The 25,619-nt window shown below is 55.3% G+C and overlaps 2 protein-coding genes across 3 annotated transcripts in view; both read right to left on the reverse strand.

The window, feature by feature from the left end:
* The window catches only part of LOC122384298 (phosphatidylinositol 3-kinase regulatory subunit alpha-like), a 151,731-nt gene that overhangs the window by 22,635 nt on the left and 103,477 nt on the right, over positions 1–25,619 (reverse strand). The window lies entirely within an intron of this gene.
* LOC122384299 lies at positions 2,464–4,801 on the reverse strand. Its single transcript, XM_043371578.1, has 2 exons — positions 4,662–4,801; positions 2,464–3,743 (listed from the first exon to the last, which is right to left on the reverse strand). The coding sequence occupies exon 2, from the start codon at positions 3,741–3,743 to the stop codon at positions 2,532–2,534; it is 1,212 nt and encodes a 403-aa protein (XP_043227513.1). The 5' UTR covers positions 4,662–4,801; the 3' UTR covers positions 2,464–2,531.

The raw sequence follows: 25,619 nt of genomic DNA on the forward strand, positions 1-25,619 counted from the left end.
TCAATTAAATGGGCAGCAAGTTACACTCTTACCCTGGACAAAGTTAGGGCACATATAACATTTACACTGTGCGAAACAATTAAATGAGCATATTATACATAAATGAACATTATATACGTAAATGAGCATACATGAGCGTATTATCATACTATGACTACTCATACCCTGGACAAAGTTAGGGCGCATACAGCATCTATGAAAACGATCTACACAATCACTTTTTAACGTGGTGAGCTCTTGAAAAATGCTACCCTACTTTGGAAGTAGCTGCCAGGAGGTGCTGTTATCGTTAATAGCTGGCATCCTATCGCGGATGGTGATGGATTCAGCAATCCTCCTGTCAGCTTCATCCTTACATTTGCGTACGATGCGTGCTATCAGAGTCGTGTCCGTTGGGGTCAGGTCTGGGTGCTCGTGCGCGAAATGTTCACCCATTGGTGTGCCTAGTTTCTTGTTGGTGCCATCTCGTAAGTGTTCGTTATATCGCAGTCGTATTGGCCTACCGCTTTCTCCTACGTAAGTTTTGTTGCACAGACTACATTTCAATTCGTATTGAAATGTAGTCTGTGCAACAAAACTTACGTAGGAGAAAGCGGTAGGCCAATACGACTGCGATATAACGAACACTTACGAGATGGCACCAACAAGAAACTAGGCACACCAATGGGTGAACATTTCGCGCACGAGCACCCAGACCTGACCCCAACGGACACGACTCTGATAGCACGCATCGTACGCAAATGTAAGGATGAAGCTGACAGGAGGATTGCTGAATCCATCACCATCCGCGATAGGATGCCAGCTATTAACGATAACAGCACCTCCTGGCAGCTACTTCCAAAGTAGGGTAGCATTTTTCAAGAGCTCACCACGTTAAAAAGTGATTGTGTAGATCGTTTTCATAGATGCTGTATGCGCCCTAACTTTGTCCAGGGTATGAGTAGTCATAGTATGATAATACGCTCATGTATGCTCATTTACGTATATAATGTTCATTTATGTATAATATGCTCATTTAATTGTTTCGCACAGTGTAAATGTTATATGTGCCCTAACTTTGTCCAGGGTAAGAGTGTAACTTGCTGCCCATTTAATTGATCCGCAAGTATTGTTTCATCTTAAATTCGTATATGCTTAGGCACACACGCACTTTAATCTTGTGTATAGGTTTTTCCCTGTACATATTATGTTTGACTGCTGCGACTTTTAGAATTATCAACCATAAATCTTTTCCCTGAGGACATATCTACTGTTGTGCATGTGTACTGAACAAAAAGTATTTTGACATCTACAATTGTGGCGCCTGCTGGTATCGGTTGACAAAGATCTGTGATCGAATATACCCGAATTTTTGCTATTTGTCATTTTATTCAGATTACATTGAGGATTCGGTCAATTAAAAATATGCTCATAATCATCAATATGATTTTCCTCACTACGCTAAACTCTCTTAAATGAACTTTTATTTATTTTATTGTGCTATACGTATTACCTACCATTAGACTTACTAGTTTATCGTGCTTTTGCAACATGAATGAGTATTCTTCCTTTTATACACCACAGTAGATTCTTGACAATTCTAATTATAACCAAGCCTGTGAAATGCTGAGGTCCATGTGTTGTGTTACCACTACACTAAGCAATGGAACTTCTACCACAAAATGTATCTTGCAGTGGCTGATATTGCTGTTACTACATTTTGAGAGCCTCTTACTGTCCAAATTTTGAATCAGTTGCTGATATTTTTTTTTTGCACAAAATCAAAAATACCGGCATGCTACCGGCAAGACATGCCAGATACCACGAATAAACCTGCGGTAGTGAAAAATTACCGGCATGCCGGTAGTGCGGTAGGGAAATTTTGCAACTCTAATCGGCACCGTCGCGCCGGCGGCGGTTTCGGCGAAACAAGTTTTGTCGCTGAAGGATCACGGCTTTAATTTGGGGTTCCATCACTGTCGGCAGCGATGTTGTCTCCACCCAGCAACGTCGCAAGCGCCGATGAACTTTCCCTTTTGGTCCGACAAGTTCCTTCAATATGGCCAAAGTCCTTAAACGATTCTGGTGGGCGAAATGTCACGCTTCCAGAGAAATGGGATAGACTGTTCAAAAACACATCGTCATAATGTTGCGGGAGCAGAACACACCGGATCCGAATGTCACTCTATTTGCAGTTTAGGGAGCACAAGCGCGTACCGCTCCACACGTCCCTCCGATCCCGTCTCCCGGGCCGCCGCCCGCCCAGCCAGGGCTAGCCGCCGACCCCGCCCCAGGGCCACGCGGCAGGGGCGGCGCCGGGCGCGGCCAGCCGGGGAGGCGCCACGGGCGGCGCCAGGCGTGCCACAACGGGCGGCCACAGCCGCCCGTAACACCCCTCCCCCACATGAGCACGAGTCATCCCACGAGCACGAGTGACCCCCCGCATGACAACCACACCAAAAACAGCCTCAACAAAACACAACAACAACAAAAACGACAACTTCGAATCATACATTCATACACACCGTCCCGAGCGCCCTCACACATGCCGCCTAGCGTCGGCCGCGCCTGAGCCACCCCGGCAGGTAGTCCATCAGTCGCCGGTAGCCGGCGGCGCTGAGGTGGACCCCGTCAGCCGAGAAGAACCTGCCGTCCATCTTAAAGCGCCGTTTCTTCCCCTCCCGCCGGCAGAGGCGTCGGCCGAGCGCGACGAAAGTGGAGTCGGTCTCGCGGCACAGTTCGCACAGCGCCCGTTCGAGCCAGAAGGCCGGGGTGGACTCCCACACTCTGCCACCGTCGCGGGCCGGCCGCGGCGTCACGCCGAGGATGGTCACGGCGCAACCAAGGCTACGGGTGTCGATGATGGTCTCCTTCAGCCGCCCCAGCGTCGCCACCACCGTGACCGGGTCGAAGGCGGCCCCCCTTGGGTAAACGTCATTACCGCCCAGCCATAAGATGACTTGGAGGTCCGTCAGCTCCCCTTTCCCACAGACCCACGCCCTTACTTCGGTCGCGCTTGACCGCAGCCAGCGGCTCAGAGTCAGCCCGGGGACCGCGCACACGGACAGGCGCCGAGGGGGGTCACACCGGAAGTCCGCCCTGCTCAGCATAGAATCTCCTATTAAGAGCACGGCGGACCCCGGCGGACCAGCCTCCGGCGAACCGCCGGACCCCTCAGCGATGTCCCCCAAGCCAAAGTCCGTGTCGATCGGGTCGCCCAGAATCTCGCCCAATATGTCGGCACCGTCGACCCCGACTGAAGCCCCCGCCAGGATGGCGGCGGCCGGAGATACCGGCTCGCCCAGAATTTCGCCCAATATGTCGGCACCGTCGACCGCGACTGAAACCTCCGCCAGGATGGCGGCGGTCGGAGATACGGGTGGTCGTCCGCCGCCCTCCTCGCCGTCTCCCGGGCGTCTCCTGTCAGGAGACGGGAACGATTCTCCATCTGGCTGCGTCCCCCACATGGCTTCACCCGCGGCACCACCATCCGCGGGTGGGACCTCCACCACCACCTCCACCAGGTCCGAGTCCGACGGCGCCGGCGACGACCACAGTGCGGAGGACGGCATCTCCGTCACCACCTCAGTCAGCTCCGCGTCCTGCTGCACGATCAGCGGCAGCCCAGCGTCCGCGGAAGGCATACCACCTCCCGAGAGCCCTCTGAGGAGACCCTGAAGCTGTTCCTCCAGTCGCTCGCGCTCGGCCCTTTCCTCGGCAACAGCCGTCCAGAGGCTGTCTAGCTCCAGCCGCGTAGGGTCCATCTGAAACTTAAAAATACAATCACCTTTTGGTTCACGAGCACTTCTTAGCAGCACAAGTCAATATCTGCCCACCCACCCTACTTGATGTAACAGGGTCTTCCACTACTTTCGGTTTCGATCAGGAGGGACCAAATTTGATTTCCCGCCTGAAACCTTTGACACCCATCCTGACCTAGTCACATAATAGACCGGTCACGCTCCTGTTCTGCCGCAAAACCGGATCGAGAAGACACATCGGTCGAGGTGGGTCAGCGCTGGAAGCGACTAACGGGCACCCACCTCGACTGCGGCCTCCCCTCCTCACGAGGGACACCTCAACTTTGTGACCCCGGTGTCCCGGACCTCAGCTGACCAAGACGCCCCACTGGGCAGTCCCGCCGAAAATGGTCAGGAGCACCACACCCGTAACACCCGCTAGTTTTGGACGTATCAGGGCTGAAACGAGCAACAGTGAGTGCCTCCAAGGACGACTGCAGCTGCCCAACCTCCTGTTGAAGCTGACTTACTGTGTCCTGGAGCATCGCGCGCTCAGTTTCGGCGTCACGCTAGGCTAATGCTACCGACCCACTCGATGTTCGTTCCGTATCAGTGTTTCCTCCTTTATGTTTCAATAACTTTTACCTGTCTCATACAGGGGCCGCGCATAGTCGAGTGCGACACCATCCAACAGAGGCAATAGCCGTTTACCCTATCAAAAAAGCACGACGCTGTCTCACAGGCTAACCGCCTGCGATACTACTCAGTCTCTAAATAATAATAATAAATAATCAAGGCTAACCGCCCCGAAAAATGCCTGCGGTAACCCTACCGTCCCCTCATCCACCACTGATCCGAGCAGACCGCTCGGCTCCGGCCATTAGTTAATCGGCTACAGTCTAAACACGATCATGCCAAACGATAATAACACAACAGACTCACCGTTGCCGTCGCCGGTCCTACCGACCGCGCCAAATGTTGCGGGAGCAGAACACACCGGATCCGAATGTCACTCTATTTGCAGTTTAGGGAGCACAAGCGCGTACCGCTCCACACGTCCCTCCGATCCCGTCTCCCGGGCCGCCGCCCGCCCAGCCAGAGCTAGCCGCCGACCCCGCCCCAGGGCCACGCGGCAGGGGCGGCGCCGGGCGCGGCCAGCCGGGGAGGCGCCACGGGCGGCGCCAGGCGTGCCACAACGGGCGGCCACAGCCGCCCGTAACAATAAAACGAACCGGGAACTCTGTGAATTAAAGCCAGCAAGTCAATTGAACTTTTTCTCTAAACTATATACTTTGACATGCGATAAACATTGCTATGTACCTAGTTATATAAACATATTCATTTTTATGGTGGCGGATTCGTAGGCAAGTCACACCGCAAGCTTCAATCGCTGTAGACCGTCGTCTCTCGGTCCTTTCAAAATAAGCTTCTGAACACACTTCAGGATCTGCAAAGGCCAAGGGTTAAAAATATCGCGGATGTTGTGCTCCTCAGAGCATGCATGTATGGAAATTCGGCTCTCGCGCGACACACCCCGCATGCGATGAGACAGGCCCAGAAATACACGGTCCCGGCCGGTGCCGTCTCGGCCGGGCGCGATATGCATCCCGGTGTCCATGTAGGGCCATCAGGCTGTGTATGCAGCCGGCGGCGCGGCCAGCCGCTGAATAAGCCGCCCCGATCTGCAGCGCCGCCGGCCCCGCGCCGGCTGGTGCACTGGTGCTGGTGCCGGTGACTGCGGCGGGCCAGCGGTGACCCTGACACGGCCATCGGCACAGAAACGGCCGGCAGGGGGGTGGGGGGTGGTAGGGGGTGTCTGGTAAGTCCTCCCATGGTGCTCGCCAGCTGGAGACTGAAGCTCCCACAGCTCGGCCGGCGGTGGAACTACTGTACCAGCTAGTGGACAACCAGCCAGTCACGTCTGAGGAGAAAAATGACTTCAACAGGATACGACAGAGACCAGCACACCAAAGTCATGTGTCGAGATGTCAGCCCCCTCCTCAGTCTACCACAATCCTCACGCTTACCACCACACCAACACCATCGCTGCCTTCATGGATAGCACCACCTCCGCCACTGCCACTGTCTCCGCACCCGTCACCACTGCCACTGCCATCACCACTGCAGCCATCACCATCACCACCGCTCCGCTGAGCTCACACAGCCCCCAATCACCGCCTGACGTCAGCCCCGCTGAAAAATCAGCTAATCTTGCAACAAGTTATGATAAGCGGAAACGAGCTGACCACCAAAAACGCCGTACTTAATGACCGTGCTGTTTTCGTCGGGCGGGTTCAAACACTCCGCAAAACGATGTGGTTTTGGGTGTTCATGATTGTCGACTGCAGCTTTGGGTTGCCAAATCCACCCACCGGCCTAGCGAGCCGTGACTAAAGAATCACACAGCGACTGAGAGGACCCTAGCAGGACCGCGCCTGGCTCCACAGGATATCTCAGGACAAACCAGCACGGTTGCGAGGCACAGACCAGGACCTGCCGGCCGGCTGTATGCCGGCGCTGGCCCTCCGCGATGGATGCCCCCACTATGGGGCCCGGTCCGACCAGGTCCGGCCGGTCCGGCCAGGTCCGGCCGACAGCCGACGCCCCTCTGATGAATACGGGACGATTATCGCATTCCTCTGACGAGCCAGTCCTGCATCCGTCCTAAGATTTATAACAGGGGACAACAGCTGAGACAAGTCCCTCTGTACGGCATTAATTACCCGTAGGAAAACAATACATGTTGTCTTTTTAGCGCCTATAGCTGTTCAGGTTATTTCAGGTTAGTTGTTCAGGTAAAGGAATGATATTCGCTATGGCGAAGTGATGGCAGAAATCTGATCGGCCGAACCACAACTACCCGACGCCCGTTATTTGTGGTGCAGTCTGTCTGACTTTAGACGCCCACCAAAGGAAAAAAAAAACACCACTGAAGTCCAGCCGACACAACGGGCCCGAGATTTATGTAGTTTATAGTTATGTGTAGCTCTGTGTGACCGGCTGAGACGCTGCGTGGCCCAGACGCGCCTGGGGGACGCCGTCTAGCCGACACTGACAAATGTGTCCAAGGGGGGTGTCCTGTTACATGTGTGGCGACGGGGGCGCCGAGTCGCGGTGGTAGCGGCGCCGGGTCGTGCGAGAGGGTTGGCAGTGTGGTTGGAACGGTCGCAGGAGAAGCACCCAATACACTCGACTACAAGCTATTTCGGCACCATGCCTAAAGTGAAGGCATCTGCGAGTGCTAGTGCTGGTGTGACACCGACGGCAGCGGAGTCCGGCGGAAGGGCCACTTTCGACCCTCGGCTAATACCCGAGTTCAGTGGCGAAGGGACCGGTGCGGACATAGTGGAATGGTTCACCCGTGCCGAGGTGTTGAGCAAGCACCATGGGGTGAATCTGGCGCTCGTGCTGCCAGCACGACTGACTGGCGGTGCCTTCGCGGTCTGGCTGCAGATGTCAGAGGAGAGCCGCCGCTCCGTGGACAGCGTCAGGGACGCGCTGTACGACGCCTTCGCCATGGACCCGCTGGCGGCCTACGACGCGTATGCCAGCCGCCGTCTCCAGCCGGGCGAGTCGGCCGACGTTTATCTGGCGGACCTGCGCCGTTTGGCCACGCTGCACGGTGGAGTATCGGAAAAGGCCCTCGCTTGTGCCTTCATCGCTGGACTGCCGGACACCGTCCGCAGCGCGATTCGGGCCGGCACTCGAGCAGAGGCGCTGGACCTGGCCAGCATTCTGACGAGGGCGCGGGCAGTGCTCAGCGACGAGCGCACCTCCACGGTGGCGGCGGCGACCCGTGAGCGGGCCGACGGAACGAGCCGCCGTAAACCGATGGAGCGCAGAGCCAGCCGCCCCCCGCCGCGCTGTTGGGTATGTGACCAGGTGGGTCACATCGCAAGAAGGTGCCCAAACGGTCGGGAGACCGCGTCAGCGCCAGCGCCGTCTCCCAATCAGTAGCGCGCACACTTCCGGTCGTGTGGATCAGCGTGGACGGGCGTAAGTGCCGTGCTCTAGTGGACACGGGCTGCACGGACACACTCGTTCATGCTGGAGCCTGCTCGGACTGGTCACCGCGCCCGGTCAACATGATGACCGTGAACGGCGGGACGCTGCGCTGTCTGGGCATCACTGAGATCACCGTGCAGCACCGGGAGAACCGGGCGAGCCTGACGGCCCTGGTCGTACCCGATCGGCCGCTGGGCATGGACGTGGTGCTCGGTATGTCTGGTATTGTGGCACTGGGCGGAGTGTGTGTGAAGATGCCCAATGGCGTGGAATTTGGTGCGGCAGTGGTGCCGGCAGCGGCAGCGGCGGTGGCGCCGACAGTGGTGACGGGGGCGGTGTCGGCTGTGGAAGCAGCGGCACCGGCGGTGACGGCGGTGGCGCCGGCGGTGCCGACGGTGGTGACAGGAGCGGCGCCAGCAGCGACGGCGGCGGTGGCGGTGCCGCCGCTGGTGACAGGGGCGAGGCCAGCTGCTGGGACAGCGGTGCCAACGGAGACGGCGCCGCCAGCAGCGACGGCGGCGGTGGCGGTGGCGACGCCAGCTGTGCGTACGGTGGCCCCTAAAATCGTGGGAACGGCGGCCGCGGTGCAGGGCGAGACGGCGGCGGCAGGGCCGGTGACAAATGGAGCAGTGGTGGCGGCCAATGCCAAGGCCGCGGCAGGGACGGCGCCCGTGACGGGGGCGGGTCCGGTGAGAGGGGCGGCGCCGGCCGCCAGTGTGGACCGTGGGGACCTGTCAGTGGACGCCGTGGATTTTACGGCCCGGTTTTCGGCGGACAGTGGCGAGTGGACTGTGGCCTGGAAGTGGACAGACGGAGAGGGCCCGGACCGCCTCCACAATACTGTCGCCCAGTACAAAGTGCCGGACGCGGCGCGGCCAGCCTATGACGAGGAGCTGGAACTGTGGGCTCGAGAGGGGTGGCTGCAGCCATATGACGAGCGAGTGGACGGCCCAGCGCGCGGTCTGATACCTCTGATGGCGGTTGAACAGCCCAACAAGGACAAGGTGCGGCCGGTATTGGATTATCGCGAACTCAACAGGCACGTCACCGCCCATACAGCAGACGCAGAGGTGTGCGCAGAGCAACTCCGTCGCTGGCGGCGGCACGGCTCACGATTGGCAGTGCTCGATCTGAGAAAGGCCTACATGCAGCTCCGGCTGGACAGACGGCTTTGGCCATACCACACCGTACGAGTGCGTGGTCAGCTTCACTGCCTGCAGCGCATGTCATATGGGCTGAATGTAGCTCCGAACATCATGAGATCTGTGGTGCGGACTATACTTGAGCAGAACGAGGCGGTCAGCCGGGGCGTTCTCCCGTACGTTGACGACCTTCTCGTGAATGAGGACGTCATCTCCGCGGAGCAGGTTGCAGAGCACTTCTCCCGGTACGGCCTTGTCTGCAAGCCACCGCAGCGCCCGGCTGACGGCGCTCGAATGCTGGGGCTGCAGGTGAGCTGTTCGCGCTCGGGAGAGCTGCAGTGGCGCCGGGACAACCCCGTCGGCGCACCGCCAGAGGTGATCACGCGCAGGGCGCTGTTTGCATGGTGCGGCCAGCTGGTTTCCCACCTTCCAGTGGCCGGCTGGCTGCGTCCAGCTGCGGCCTGGCTAAAGAGACGGGCTAATGCTCTCAGTCAGGGCTGGGATGACCCCATCGATGACCCGGACCTGCGCGCTCAAGTCAGCCAAGTGGCTGAAAGGGTGACCTCCAATGACCCGGCCCGTGGACCCTGGAGGCTGACGGGTGAAAAGCTGACCGTATGGACAGACGCCAGCAGTCTCGCCTCGGGCGTCGTCCTGGAGGATCCGGAAGGCGGCGTAGTGGAGGACGGGAGCTGGCTGCGGCCGGAGACTAAGGCAGCCATGCATATAAATATGGCTGAGCTGGACGCGGCGCTCAGCGGCGTCAACATGGCGATCGCGTGGGGGATCAGAGTGATCGATCTCCGCACGGACTCGGCGACCGTTCATAAGTGGGTCGGTGACGCACTGAGCGGCCGGTCGCGTCTCCGGACAAAAGCTCATGCCGAGATGTTGATTCGCCGACGGGTGGACATCATCCGTGAGCTGGTGGCTGAGCTCCAGTTGACGATCACCATCAAGCTGGTCAAGTCAGATGAAAATCCGGCGGACGAAATGACACGCGTGCCCAAGGAATGGCTTCGAGCCTGCAGGGCAGAGGAGGAGACGGCAACGGCGACAGGCGCGGTGCCGGTGGCGGCTGCAGTGGCGCCGGACGGAGAGTCCACACACCCCGACACGGCTGCAAAAATTCGAGCGGTGCACGAGAACATTGGACACCAGGGTGTCAGGCGCACGCTCTGGTATTTGCGGCGTGACGGAGAGCAGTGGGCCACTAAGCCAGCGGTGCGCGCAGTGATTCGGACGTGTGACGTGTGCCAGTCAATCGACCCGGCACCGACCCGCTGGCGACACGGGTCACTGGGCGTTCAACTGACCTGGGAGCGTCTCGCCATCGATGTCACACACTACCGTGGCGATCACTATCTGACCGTGGTCGACTGTGGTCCGTCCCGCTATGGAATATGGCGGCGATTGCGCCGGTCAGATGCGGCCGAGATCACTGCTCATCTCGAAACCGTCTTTCTGGAGCACGGGGCGCCAGCAGAACTGCTTCTGGATAACGCCACTGAGTTCCGTGGTCGCCGCATGGGAGCGTTCGCGGCGAGATGGGGCGTGACCCTTCGGTTCAGGGCGGTGCACGAGGCAGGTGGGAACGGCATCGTGGAGCGTCATCACCGGACGATTAAAGTGATGTCAGCCCGCAAAGGATGTACCATCGCGGAATCACTTCACCGCTACAACATGACGCCCCGAGATGGCTCGCAGCCTGAGAGCGCTCCCGCCGCCGGCGTGTTCCGTCGTGTCGGGCGTGACCTGCCGGTAACCGGCGCCGGCGGACACGATGACCGGCCGCCGCCGGCTCTCCCCGCAGACTCTGAGCGGGGAGCCGGCTTTAGGGAGGGCGACCTGGTGTGGGTGCGGCGCCGCGGGCCTGCGACTCGCTGTACTGACGTTTCCCGGCCTGGCACCGTCACACGCATCGTGACCGACCAGCTTATCGAAGTTGACGGTGCTCCGTGGCACGTTAGGTGCGTGCGCCACCGGCACACGGGGCAGCCGACGGCGGCCGATCCCCCGATCGAGGACGACAGTGAGCCGGCTTTGTCGCTCGGTGCGTCAGAGCATTCATCGGCAGTCGGCGACCGCGAGACTGATCCCTCTGTAGAGGTGGAGCTGCCGCGGCCGACCTCTGATGAGCCACCGGCTCAGAACAGTACTGAACCGCGACGTAGCGCGAGAGTGGGGGCTCCGCCAGAACGCTTCGGGGTAGTAGTACCGAATAATATCGGCTAACTGCTGTAATGTATTTTGTCTTTCGCGTTGATTGTGTCGCATTTTGTGTCTCAAGTGTCTGATGTAGGTGTCCTAGTGTCCTAGTGCATTGTGTCATATTGTGTGTATGCATTGAGATGTGATCTTAAAGATCAGGGGGACGTGTAGTTTATAGTTATGTGTAGCTCTGTGTGACCGGCTGAGACGCTGCGTGGCCCAGACGCGCCTGGGGGACGCCGTCTAGCCGACACTGACAAATGTGTCCAAGGGGGGTGTCCTGTTACATGTGTGGCGACGGGGGCGCCGAGTCGCGGTGGTAGCGGCGCCGGGTCGTGCGAGAGGGTTGGCAGTGTGGTTGGAACGGTCGCAGGAGAAGCACCCAATACACTCGACTACAATTTAACCAGCAGACCGTTCGCGAATCAGCCCTTCTAAATATAGCGCCAGATCGATGGACGGATCTAACTAACACAGTCTTCATTGAAACAATACGGCTTGACATTCTATTCGACTATATCAGAAAGGATCATGCGTATCCTGGTGGAATTTAAAGAATGAATGAAAAAAAAAAAACGATGAAATAGCGACATGTTGATGAAATAAATATACCTCAGGTATTACAGGCAAATAACAAAGTTAACAAATGTGGGCTGATTCAGCAAAAAGGCGGAAAACAAAATAAGTGTGACAGCATAATAACCAGCCAGCCCCCTGAATCAGCAGCCATCCATCTCAATTCTCTCATCATTACAAACACGGCTCGTGAATGCTCCCATGACAAACACGACAAACAGCACACAGCAGCTATTATCCAGCGAGTGAATCACACTCGCATGGGGAGGTCAGGTCCCCTCCAGTCCCCCCCCCACGCCACCGTGAGTCTCCCTTTCGTGACATGGCATGGGGTCGTGATATCACGGCGGGCCCACGGTGGAGTGGGTCGGAGTCGTGACATCATGACCTGGTGCTGATGACTGTTATCAGCTCCAGAACCAGCACCAGCCTCAGCACCAACACCACAGCGTCGTCGTCGTCGTCGTCGTCGGCGGCGGCGGCGGCGTCGGCGGCGGGCCGCCAAACAAAGGAGGAAACGATGCCGCCCCGGGGCCGCCGCCAACGACCACCGATCGAGACCGAACAAAGACGTCAGCCCCGTCGGACCAGAGAAGACCGCTTCAACCCACCAGCAAGTCTCGCATTCTCCTCAGCATTCCCACCGTAATGCAAGCAAAATGACACGAACGGTCATCATCGCGGCACGGGCCCGGGCGCTGGTTCTCGTGCGGCCGCGACGCGAGCTGGCAGCGCGTCAGCTGTTCGGAGCGGCGATCTTGGCACCGGTCCAACGCCATCGATCCGCCTCCGCCGGCGCGGCCGGCCGGCCTCGGGCCGCCCGCATGGCAACAGCGCCCTCCCTCCCTCCCTCCCTCCGTCCGGACAGAGAGAGGAGCGGAGAGGGCGAGAGAGAGGCGGAGAGGAGAGCCGAGGCAGGCAGCCCGGGGCCGACTGCAGGGCGGTAGGGCAAATGGAAAGGCCGACGAGTCTGGCTTCCTGCTTCGCGATTCATCATGGCTTTGCTTGGTCTCAAATGGAGGCACCAACAGCCACCGCAAGGCCAAAGGAGATCGTATATCTTGGCATAATTACTCGAGGAATAGAATCCTTGAGCAATCATTTCAATGGTTCCAGTGTGAAGGTTACTGTGAGAAATAAGTTTTATTGTTACATTGCTAGGTTCTGAAATCGCCGCAGCCTAACACCAGCGATGCCCGCTACCCCGAGATTTCATGTCTTGCGGTACAGCCTATATTCAGGCGCCCACTGCTGCTGCCATCTAGGGACAACAATATGAACAACGCCAAACGCCTCGGGCGCTTTGAAACATCCAAAGCGCTACGCCTGCATATGGGAGTTTAGGCAGAATTCCAACACGTTTTTTAGGCAGATGTCATAGGACGCGAGCAGCATCTCAAAATACCTCCAGACAGATGCTCTAACGCTTTCAAACATTTCTCCACCTCATTCAATATCTAATGCTTCGCTATTCATTACATAACCGAGACGCAAATTAGCTGAAGGTTTAAAATGAGGCAACAGAGCGTCATACGCTAAGACATAAAAAACACTTCTTGAGCACAACACGCAAGTGACATCGAATGCAAACTAGCCACAGCTGGTTCAGCTCCTTCGCCGTACCCCAAAAAATTACGAGCTACTGGAACACAAATGCTTATACACGTAATCGGTCATGTGTGAAAGTTTGGGTGAATGCATTTTACGGTTAAAACTCGGAGCAGTAGCGTGCAGCGCATTCTCAGCTGTAAGGCTGCATCGAAGTAACGAACTACTGCAACAACGATAAACATTCTGCAACTTGCAAACTCAGATTTTACAACCACCAACATCACTCTATATGCCTCAAATCAATCCGTTTGACAAGAAAGTATAGAAGAACGCAAAAACCAGCACAGGGACAACAGGTGATATTAGCACCCGAGTTTGGTATTTAAGCCGCATAAGTCCGCCCTGAGCCGGAATTTTTCAATAACCTATCGTAAGCCTTTAATCACAGTGCAGGTAATATTATACTTAATCGCTTGTTCAACTCTCAAAAACACATCATTACAAGGCCCTAACAAGACCCCGCAAGCCAGGCAGGAAAAACCGTCAAGAATTATATTCCTGGCGCTGAGCCAAGGTGCCGTTTCTGTCGACTGGGGGGGGAGGGGGGGGGGGAGACGCACACGGCTCTGTCGCGTTTCGGGGAGCTGTCGGCGACGCCAGCACGGTCTTCTGACGTGTCTTCTGACCTCTCCGCCACTAATGATGAGAGATCACAGAGCTGCCCGCCCCGGAGACCGGCAGAGGATGGGAGCAGGGAGAGAGGAGAGGGATGTACCGACCGGGAGCGAGATGAAAAATCATAGAGATGTTCGCCCCGGAGGCGCGAGGGTAGAGGTGGGGAAGAGAAAGGAATACATCGCTAGGGATGGGAGGTTTTGCTGGCGGGCCGACAGGTTTGACGTCACCTTTTTTGCGTCGATGGTGCTGGCAACGATAAAGGATTGCTTCAAAGAATTTTTCAAAGAATTTTCAATTCAAATAATTTTCAATTCAAAGAAATTCAATTCAAAGAAAACAAATTCAAATAATTTTGATCTCTGATATGGAGAGATATTCGGACCAAAGGTAGTAGCCGGAGGTGCAAAGTCAAATTCACATAGCCAATTCGTGTGGCCTGTGCCACGCTATCCGCATTCCTACCATCAAGCTGTTACCTCCGCAAGAGCGCCTGACTGCCGGGTCTCTGGGAGAGTCAGAAGTTATTTACTCCTTCACTAGCCTGCCGACTACTCGTCGGACTTCAGCGTCACGACTCACGAGTCACGAACAGTGCGTGCAGAGCCGGTCCTCTGTGATCACGGGCCTCGTGTCGGTACTGTCAGCGCCGCTCCCAGTGGGGTACCATTTGGGCCACGCCCAGCCCGACAATACATAAAAACATAATGGGGAACGCCCGGCCCAGCTCACCACGCCACATCGGAACAGCCATAACAGCCATATTCCACACCGAGCAGCAATAAAATCCACCTCAACAAATGGTCCTAACAAATCACTGGCAACGTATGAAACAGTGCATATTTAGCTGACTAATCCAAATCACCGGCCAATTTGTTCCACGTTAGTCTAATGAATCGCCTTGGGGGCGCCCGGTGCCACCTCCAGCGGTTCCCATAACTCAGTACCAGTCGCCTGGAGCCGGTCGTAACGACCGAACCCCTCCACCGCCGCCCCGCCACAGCCGCCCGGGTCCAGGTGCCGCATTGCCAGATTGCACTGCCAAGCGGCGTTGCCAGGTCGTTTGGGCCGTTTTGGTTTCGCTCTGATTCCGTTTACTGTCCGCTGGTGCTGGGAGCACGGCTCAACGCCTCGTGAAGCAGCAACGCAGCGTATAGGAGAGGCAGCAGCTGATGCTGGAGCTGAGAGAGCTGGAGACGGAGAGTTGTGGCCTCTGGTAGCCCCAGAGCGAGCCAGGTCGCCGCTTGCTGGAACATTCATGACAGCAACGTCTGGGTCGGAGTTGGAGTCAGCATAGGATCCAGAATCGGAGCCGGGACTGGAGTCAGACGAGTAGCCAGGATAAAAGCTCGAGCCGGGCACAGAGCTCGATAAAGAGGGACTAGATTCATGATTCACGAAGCTAGAGGCAGGAGAAGCTAGAGACTGAGGTAGCACCAGAGACGGAGCTGCGTCCAAGGTTTGAGCTACCATACGAAGCAACAGTCGGAGCTGCAGTCAGAGCCGATGTTGGAACTAAAACCAGGACAAGGTTTCAGGAGACCGGGCCACACGCCGGCGCGCTCCACCACTCCTGTTACCATGCCGACGTGACGCCCGCACCAGAGCCGTTACCGTCATCACCGAGCTGACTGCCGCACTGCACGGCACCGCTTTCCCAAAGCCCGCGCCGCCCGGCCACATAAGCTGGGCCGCAGGCAGCGGGCTCGCCCAGGTGTGGAGCCCAGTCGAGCCGTGGCAACAAGCTCAGAGTGGAGGGCTGGGAATATCTGCGTACTTTGTGCGTTCTGTGGGCCAAAAGGTAGCAAGTACTGTACGAACATATTCTAATATGGAATCACTAGACCAGCTTGAAGTAAATATTTTGCCCCAGGTGGATATATTGTTGAATATCTGTGTGATGTATGTTGCATGCAATTGAAGGTACATATAATAAAACAACCAGGTGCACTCAATAAAAAACATTTATTACTTGAAGAGACGATTCCTCCCTTCCGAGAAAAGAACGCCAATTCTCGGATAAGCCAAATGGTGACGGCAGACAAAATCATTTTGGCCGAAAGGTCAAGGCAAAAAAGTAGCCAACTCCGGACAACTAAAAGCGATGGATGCATTGGGTTTCAGGGTCTGTGCCTTTGGGCCTTAGATCCCAGATACATATAGCTGATAAGTCACTGGCTTAAAATAAATAAATAACTCGTTGCATGGACGCCTGACATTCTACACAGCATTTTGACTAAAGCTGCTATGATCGGGTCCAAACATCAGTCAGTCGATGTGACATTAGCCCAAAGAAAACTATTCAGGGGCCAGTCGTAAGGAATCTGCTATCTACTCTGAAATATCAAGTCTCCACCACCGTCGAGCTATCATCGCTTTATATAGCGCAAGAAGCAGCATCGACCATCTCTGAGTATCGCTCTGAGAAGCACTCGCAGCAACAACAACAGCATGGACACATTGGACAGCAACAGCAAGAGCAGGAGAACAACATCGTTAGCGATGACAGAATAGAAGTAAACCAAAGGAAAAGTGAAAACCATCGGGAACCATCGACAACGATCGGTAACCAGCGGCACACCGTCACCAGCGCGGCGGCACCACCAACAGCCGAACCTGTGCGTTCAGCGCGGTGCAGGCCGGTTTCCGCTGCAGCGCCCGGCGACCGCAGCGGACGACGGCACCGGTCGGTTGCCGCAGAGACGCCGCGGTACACCGCCGTAACGTGACTGGCGACCGGCGGCAGCGGCTCGTCGAGCGGCTTCACTTTCACGGCGCGGTCATCGGCCGCTGCAGGGGAGGGGGGGGGGGGGGCGGTGACCGCGGACCGACCCGGTCACGGCGTGTGACCTCGGCGCCCAGCGGAAGGCCGGCGTTCCGACCGTTGCTAACGGCCGGAGGGCATCATAGCGGAGCCTGCGGCTCTTCTCTAACAGCCGCAGGGTGACAGCAGTGGTTGCCAGTTTGGGTTACTGTAAGTTTCGTAAATCGAATATTGAAAACACACCACATTAGCCATCCATGTCCATTGCGCTCTTCATTCACATCCCAGATGAACCGTTCGGAGATGGGCCCACGTGCCAGATACCCGGCCCGCGCCCCTTGGATGCAGGGCCTGGGCGCAAACAGGTTGCGCAATGCTTCCCACGCGCCGGGGTCAGGGCTCTCCCCGCTCACAGCCGCCAGCCGCACGCTCTCTCGCCGTCCCTCTCCCTTTCTCGTCCACCAATGAGGAGCTTTTTGCCGCCCCGCCTGGCACAGACATTCCGCACACTGACCACGGGGCTACAATACATCTGCAGAACAACATAATTGGCGATTTGGGGGTAAATATGTCCTGATTGAATCTCTTAAACACCTTGATGTAAATATACAAAATGCTTACAAGATATTTGACCCTTCACCTAGCATGCGCCAACATGATGGAAATTCTCTCCTACACTCCGTTCGGATGGATAATTTGGACAGCATGCACCATCGACCTACCAACGCCATCGCCGCGGCACCCCACCGAGGTGTATTTTTAGCCGCGGTTGCAGTGTAGAGAGCCGAGCCTGTTTGTCTGGCGAAGCGCACTGGGGCGCTGTCACTACTAACACGAATGATTGGCAACATTTTAGGCACGGCAGGGCGGCTGTCAAGGCGCTCTCATCAACACGGAGTACAGCAAGCAGACGTGAAACAGGAGCGCGAAGCGTGCGTGGAGGAGTGTGCTGCGTTGCATTAGCAAACCGGCCTCGGAATCCACATGCTGAAATATCTAAAATCCACCTATCGTCAAAGAACAAGCCGAACGCACAAATCTAGCTCCGGTCATCATTTGCGCCAATATGAATCGTAAATACAACGCTAAAGACGTCTCAAAACGTTGAAACAATTCAATTCATTCAAGCACAAATCCCACCCTCAGAGTTTCGCTCCTCAGTGTATTGTGAGGAGTTCACAACTGCGTAGTGGGAGGTCGATGTCTGTTTTTCATTCTACACATGTGCTGAGTAAGTCTACCGTCCGCCAGCTGAGCTGTCAGCACCATCGTGCGCCGACCGATCGACCCAGGAGCCCGACAGATTCTAAAAATATCACACCGAGAGCGCTTGCGAGACGAAGGCTTTTACGTAACGAGCAAACATCAAAATACAAAAACTTCATTTTAGAGCAGAATTGGATTGATGTGGAATTTCCAACCCACAATTAATCATTATCGAAAACACATTTTCCAATAATGACCAGCTAATGTCCCATGAACTGCAGCCCTCGAGCAAATAACTCATCGATCGGCACATTCAACTCGCATGCTATATCGAAGCAGACGACACATGGTCGTCTACCAATTTCCAGTTGCTAAGTGTGTTCAGGGTCTTCCGTCAATGATCTGCACCTGGTCCTGTGAGTCAGAGCCCAGGCACACGTCAGCCACACGTCAGCACCAGAACTGAGGTCGGTAGACAGTCACCGACCGTGCTAACGGTCGTGACAGCTACCCCGTGACAGTTCCCGTGACAGGCTGTCACCGGCTGCAACAACTGAACAGGCGTGACAGATGCCAAAGTGGGGTTTCAGAGGGAAGAAAATCCTGAGGTGGAGGCCAGTTAGCTACCCTTTCCCAGGCTCACGAGCAGAGGAGGGTTACATCGTGTGATGGGGACAATAAACAGCCGACGGCGAGACCGAGTCTCACGGCTAGGATGCAATTGGTGGCAAACCAATAACGCGCACAGTCATTCCGCACGTGTTCTTGCCTCACGTCGCATGGTTTGAAAATGGGCGAAGCAAATGTTTGAGCCTCGGCGCTGTTTTCAGCACGTCGTTTTGACCTTATCCGAGCCACTCAGTCTAAGGGCGAGTGGGCGGCCAGAGACCGTGTTTTAGTGGTCTGGTGGAGATTCCAGCCCACGCACAGCGGCCCATGTGGGCGGACCACTTCGAAATCTGCCCTGAACTGTCCCAACTGGCCCTCGAATGTACCAAACGATACACAACTGTTCCGATGGAGGAGAGATAAAACCTTTGGACCGGCAACGATCACATCGAACCCAAGATGGCCCCCAAGACAGCGAGTTGGGGTTATTGGTGACCTGCGGGATGCTAAAAATGGTTTGCAGTTGGTTCGTTTGCTAACGATGGTCTCTCACGCTATGTGAGTTACATCAGACTCTTGTGCCACTGCCCCCTTTTATCTGAGCACCACCATCTCGTGAGTCGGAGACAAGTTGATGCTCTGCCGCCGAGATGCGGACGCGTTTGGAGCGGCCGCGGGGCCGGCGCTCGGTGGGCAGAGGGTTGGGAACGCGGCCCCGCGCTCTGCTCTGTTGTCGCTGGCCCCGCGCCAGTCCAAAACCGAGTCCAAAGACACACATAAATGCAGCCAAGCACAGAGCCGGCGGCTGGCGGCGCCGTCGTCAAACACTGCGAGAGCCGCTCGAACGGCCGGGACGCCCATTGGCGGCCGTCACGTCCCGTCTGTCCGGCTTCATTTGCGTCATGTGCCAGCCACACGAGCCGGGGAAGAGCCAGGTTTGAGGCGGGGCGCTCAATTGGGCGTGGCAACGACTTAGCGTGGAATCCGGGGGGATATCGGACGATCCGCTTACGTCAATACCTAGACACTACGTCACGGAATCGTTATAAAGGACAGCACAACAGGAAAATTAAGCGACATCATCCACATACGACCTATGTACTTCATCAACATCCGCATACATGACCTCCCCACGCCTTCCAGACAGTCAAACCAAGTCACTTTTCATTAACTCCCCTTCCCATAACCCCGCAACAGAAGCCCTTCATGGCGTCACGCCCACCGCCCGGTCAAATTTCAAGGTGACCGTCAACAAACTAGGTCCGTCCGAAGGTCCAACGAAGGGCACCGCAGGGTCAGCTCCCAGGTGACCCATCAGCCATCGACCGGCACTTGGTAATAGCCGTGCATGCAGACGACGGGCCGGCACCAGTCTTTGTTCGCCGAAACTCGGGGCGGCAACACAGCCAACTCGGGACCGATTACCAGCAGACGTTTCGTCAGGCGGTGGATGCTCTGATCCGTCTCACGAGCGCAGGAGACACATGTCTGGCGCACGTGACGACAGGAACTGGGTCACAGGTGGATCGGCCGTTACCGCAGGATCGGGAACTAACTCTAGTTTTCTCAGGTGCTTCCTCTTGATTTAGTGATATAGGTACTGTTTGTGGTTCTGAATTTTGGCTTGTGCTGAAATTTGTGGTAGTTCGGTTCGACATCACAAAGGTCACGTGGTGATGATCAAAGTCAAACATTGACTGAAAGTCATGGCTGTCGGCAAACTGCCTAACGTGGCTTAGGCATGCTGACTATTGCGACCGGCAGACTGCCAGTTGTCCAGTTGTTCCACTATCCAGCAGTTCAGCAGGCCGACAATACAACCCTCCAGCCGCGCTTCGACCAGCCATCGACCAACCACTGTCCACTGTCCATGCACCCAGCCGTGAAGAGTTCCAACAAACCGGCTATCCAGCAATCCAGACTTTCAGCCGCCCAACTTTCAAATTATTCAGCTCCAACCGTTCGGCAACGGCTTAGATCCAAGTCCAACCAACCAATGATTCAGTCGTCCATCTCCAGCCGTTCAACTATCCGAGTGTCAAGTCGTCCAACTGACCACTGTCCAGCTATCCAACTAACCTACAGTTCACCTATTCCTGACTTTTGCGTCCAGCTGTCTCACTGTCTGGTGTCCAACCATTTAATCGTATAACTGTCTGTGTCCAGCAAGGCGAGCGCCCAGACATCTAATCTTCCAGCTGTCTGACGGTCCAGTCATTTAACCGCCCGTCTGTCCAGCCGTCCAACCGTCTGACTGCCTAGCCGTCCAATCGTCCAACCGTCTGACTGCCTAGCCGTCCCATAGGCGGCGGAACGGGGAGGGCACCGGAGCACCGTGCCCCCTTTGATTTTGGCATTTTAACATTAGCCCTATGGGCGTTGCATGGAAAGAATGGGACCAAAAGTCGGCAGCGCCCACCTTAATTGAAGGTGTTCCACCGCTACTGAGCCGTCCAATCGTCCAACCGTCTGACTGCCTAGCCGTCCAATCGTCCAGCCGTCTGTCTGTCCAGCTGTGAAATCATCCAACCGTCTTGACTGGACGACTAGAGGTTATCCAATCGTCCAGTCGTCCGACTATCCAATCATGAATCCGTCCAACCGTCTGTCTGTCCAGCCGTTTGTCCAACTGTCCGTCCGGCAGCCGAGCGCCGTGTGTCGCGCCGTGCCGCCACCACCGCACCTGATCAATAGATGGTCGGCGGCGGCGGCCACCTGGCAACACAGACCCGGCCAGCCGCGGCCGCGGCCTCGGCCTCGCGCCGGCGCCGCCATCTTGCCCGACCGCCGCCGCTGCGCCGCGCCCGGCAACAAACCACTAATGAAGAGCGGCGCGGGCTGCGCGGCCGGGGGGCGGCTATTCCGGTCCGGCCCGCCGACAGGAAGGGGCCAGGTGGAACCGCCCGCCCGCCCGCCAGCCCGGCCCGGCCCGGCCTTGACACACACATAGCGCACGGGTGGGCCAGAGCCCAGCCAGCCCCCGAGCTGATCTGGCACCACCTCTGAGACACTGTGGAAGGACCTGAGGTCGTTGGAGGTTAAGTGCTTTATGATATCCTCCAAATCCTGCCCTCAGAAGGATCAGTGGGTTCGTAGTCAATATCAATTCAACATTTTACCGCACGGGGATACACTTAGCCTCACTTCTATCATTACCGGGAATCTCAAACACTCAGACCTCAGCATGGAAACAGATCGCAGACTTCCTTTGCTCAATACTGTCACTGGGTACATATTGCCTCATCTTGGAAACAGTTAGGTAAGAATGAGTTTTATTGTCAAGGCGATTGCCGCACATTCACTCATTCGCTGAGTTTCAGGTGCCAAGGAAAAACACATATCATCCGTTGCAGTCGTACCTTATTACTGCTAAACCATGCATACAGAACTGGAAGGCATTGCCTGTGCGCGAAACGGGGACTTTTTCAGAGACTATGCACCTGGAACCTGACGAGCGCACGCCAATAACCTCATCCCATGCTTTTGCTGACCTGGCGCCGCCCCTGCCCGGCCGCCCTCTTCTTGTCCTAACGCCATCCCTGTCCCTCTCCCCTGTCACCAAACCACCCCACATCCTCTCTCGCCGTCCTATCATCACTCCCTAGTCCCTACCAGACCCAGCCGCGATCTTTGCAGTCTTCAGCCTCGATGCAGATCCAGGCTGCAAGAGCAGGATGTAGCGGACACGACTACCCGGCCGTTATCGTTACTCAGCGAACGTCGAACGCCGTCCACGGCCCGGCAACGGCCTCACAGCTATCGGTAGCCGGCGAGCGGACAAGAATGCACCCGTGCATGGCCCTAACGTGCCTGCATGTGACACTGAGACCGTCCGCGCACGCTATTTTTAACCGTGAAGCAAGCTACACGCCGTGCGGCAAAAAGAAAGCGGTCGCCGAGACCTTGGCGTGGAGCGAGCTCTCGGGCGGGAGCTTCACGCTCCACGGCGAGCGAGCGACCAGGTATGGTGGGTCGGTGTACTTGAAACGTAACTACATGAAACCGGCGGCTGGAGCGCAGGGCGACGACCCCGCGGATCAGCCAGCGTTTAAACAACTTTCACGCAGCCGGCGGCGGAGCTTGGCAGGGCGGCGGGGAGCGCAGGTATACGGTCACGGATCGGAGAACTCACATGCTCGGCGCTCACAGTGTTCCAGAGTGTTCCAGAGCGGAGGGCTTCAAAAGAGTTTGATGGAAAGGATCGGAGCGAGTTGGGTGATCACGCCAGGTTTACAGCAGCCCGGAGAGTGCACCGAAATTGGAGGAGCCCTTTTCTACCAAACCATCATAACCCTCAAAGCTACCAGTGATGCAAGAATGATCACGCCACCTGCCACATCTCGCGCCCTGTTTGGTCATGGCGGACAGTCGTACAGCGGGGTGTATTGATCGGTACTAGGTGACGACGCCGCCGATAGCACAGCTAGCACCAACCAGGATACACATCAGTCGGGTCAGCAAGAATAGACACATCGACATATGACGAATCGAACAGCTGACGAACGATCAGCTGACGCCGGCGCCGCGCGCGCCGAAGAACGCGATGAAGTCACCCCTATTTTACAAAGGTGAGGGACGATTTTGTCAGGGTGTGACACACTCCGTCGGGCAAAAAATAGGCACGGGACAGAGCCCACAACTCACGTCTGATGTGACTTCACGCTGACGACAGAGCCATGACATTTGAGCTCGGTGCAACAAAGGTCGCAGCCGCTTCAACAGAAGCAATGTGAATAGAAACTTCGACGTGACTAAGCCCAAGGCATAACGTCAATCGCTTCGAATTCGATCAGTGGCGTTGCATATCTACACCGTTGCCAGTATGCTTCTTTCAACGACAGGCTACGTCACGACCAGCATTATGCTTTTACAATGATCCTGCTAGATAATGTATGCAATTACAGCCATAATGTATCTGTCATACCATTCATTCAGAACATGCGCACCAGCTGATTACGCAACATGCGATTATATGACCAGATACCGACTCCTGAGCGCAATGTCTTTCCATAACGTCCATAAGTTGCATAAGACTCGAATCAGACTGGAGATGACCCCAATAACACTCACAATATTCATCAATGCGACTATCACGCCGTGATTCTGTGATTCTCGTGGTGACAGCGATGATCGAGGTCGAACGTCACTAAAATGTCACACTGGCGGGACATCAGGTGAGTCCTCCGCGCAGCAACGATTGTTAAAAATGAGCAGATCGAACAAAAATGAATAGTTAAAATGAACAGATCACTGGGGCTTGAGATCTTAGCAACAGCAGAAACGTCTACTAATTATACATTCAAATGGAGCAGTGTTTTAACCTAGCGATGAGTCAGACAAGTGATCCAAATTATCCACCACAAAAACTCGACTAACGGGCAGCCGGCAAAAACTAATGACGTTCGAAAAACGGACATGCCGTCCGTCTCCCCAGTAATTTGACAAACGGCACATGCCATGCAGCGATGTGAGCCAACATTAGAATGCAAAAACTTTGCAGTGGGCTGGATATCTGGACTTCAAATGACGAGGTTCATACGCACGCGGCCTATCTGATTTTTCTAAAATCGTGCCCAAAATGATAATCGAAAGTTTACGTGGCATTATCTAACAAAATAAAAGAACGTCGAACTAGCCTAATTAATCGGATGCCAGCAATCCACAACCTCATTCGTCCGTCACTGCCACTGGAGGATTTGGTAACAAAACCAAAATACAGCCAGCACTTCCACTAGACCTCAGGGTAAGCGAGAGACAGGGTGGCAGCAGCCTACTGCGCCAAATGCTATGCCATCCTCTGCAGCACCTCAGTCCTAACTGTCTGAGCATTGCAGCAGTTGGGTCAGCACCGGCACTGTCCCGGTGGGTCCACGTCAAAACAGCTAGTGACTATTGAGCTAGTGACTTTTAAGCTAGTACAAAAGAGCTAGTGCTTCAAAACAGCTAGTGACAAAACAGCTAGCGCCAAAATAGCTAGTAATGCAAAACAGCTAGTACCTCAAATCAGCTAGAGACAAAACAGCTAGCGTCAATATAGCTAGTAGAGCAAAATAGCTAGTGCTTCATTATAGCTAGTGACAAAATCGCTAGCGTCGAAATAACTAATGAAGCTGTAGCTTATTCGTACGAAGTACGTTTTTTGGAGTGAGTTGATATTTCCAAATTTTCAATTCTTTCAAAATTGCCAGTTTTTCATTACCCAAAAGTTAAATTTGTTGCAATGGAAATAATAAAATCAAACAGGGGAGCAGACAAGATTATTTACAATGGATACATTTACCGCAAAAACACAGCAAATGTTACAACACAGAGCTGGCGCTGCGAAATAGCAAGATGCAAGGGCTCTGCTTCCACACCTGTTACTTACATTAATGGTGGCGAAATTATCGAGAAACAACCACATAATCATCCTCCCGATTCAGTGCGTACCGAAATTGCCTCCTCACTACATCAAGCTTTAAATTCCGCAAGTACATCTCAGTTACCTCCCCGACGCATCATAAGTGACATTAACATTAGTGTGTCATAATCTTCAAGCATCTGATCTTGTGAAATTCAAAAGTGGCCAGGATGTTCAAAAACAAAAGAAAACATACAGAGACATGAATGCCAGATTGGTCACTCTACTGAGACGCTACAGGGAAGGCATTATTAGCAAAAAAGAATTCATTCAGGGAGTAGGCTTCAACATCACTTTGAATGTTTGAGATGGCATGACGCGGGAAATACATGAGTCATAGATGTCTTGCATTTTCGAAGCGAAGTCATTGGCAAGGGAACAGAGGTCCAACGAAATAGCTATTTTGACGCTAGCTGTTTTGTCACTAGCTGTTTTTAAGCACTAGCTATTTTGCTTCACTAGCTATTTTGACGCTAGCGATTTTGTCACTAGCTATAATGAAGCACTAGCTATTTCGCTCTACTAGCTATATTGACGCTAGCTGTTTTGTCACTAGCTGTTTTGAGGCACTAGCTGTTTTGTACTAGCTCAAAAGTCACTAGCTCAAATGTCACTAGCTATTCTGACGTGCACCCGTCCCGGTGACCCCGCTCGTAAACCGCTGTCGTCACCAGCAGGCAACAAAGACTGCGGCGCAGTGCAACGGCTAGCTAGGGTAGTGCCGGCCGTGCACCCAGCGAGCTGGGCCAAACGACACACCC

This window comes from Amphibalanus amphitrite, unplaced genomic scaffold, assembly GCF_019059575.1.
Source record: "Amphibalanus amphitrite isolate SeventyFive unplaced genomic scaffold, NRLGWU_Aamphi_draft 000185F_arrow, whole genome shotgun sequence".
Classification (NCBI taxonomy): domain Eukaryota; kingdom Metazoa; phylum Arthropoda; class Thecostraca; order Balanomorpha; family Balanidae; genus Amphibalanus; species Amphibalanus amphitrite.

Bases quoted from the DNA above. Each gene is read 5' to 3' on its own strand.
- LOC122384299 (XM_043371578.1), bottom strand. From the start codon at position 3,743: ATGGACCCTACGCGGCTGGAGCTAGACAGCCTCTGGACGGCTGTTGCC.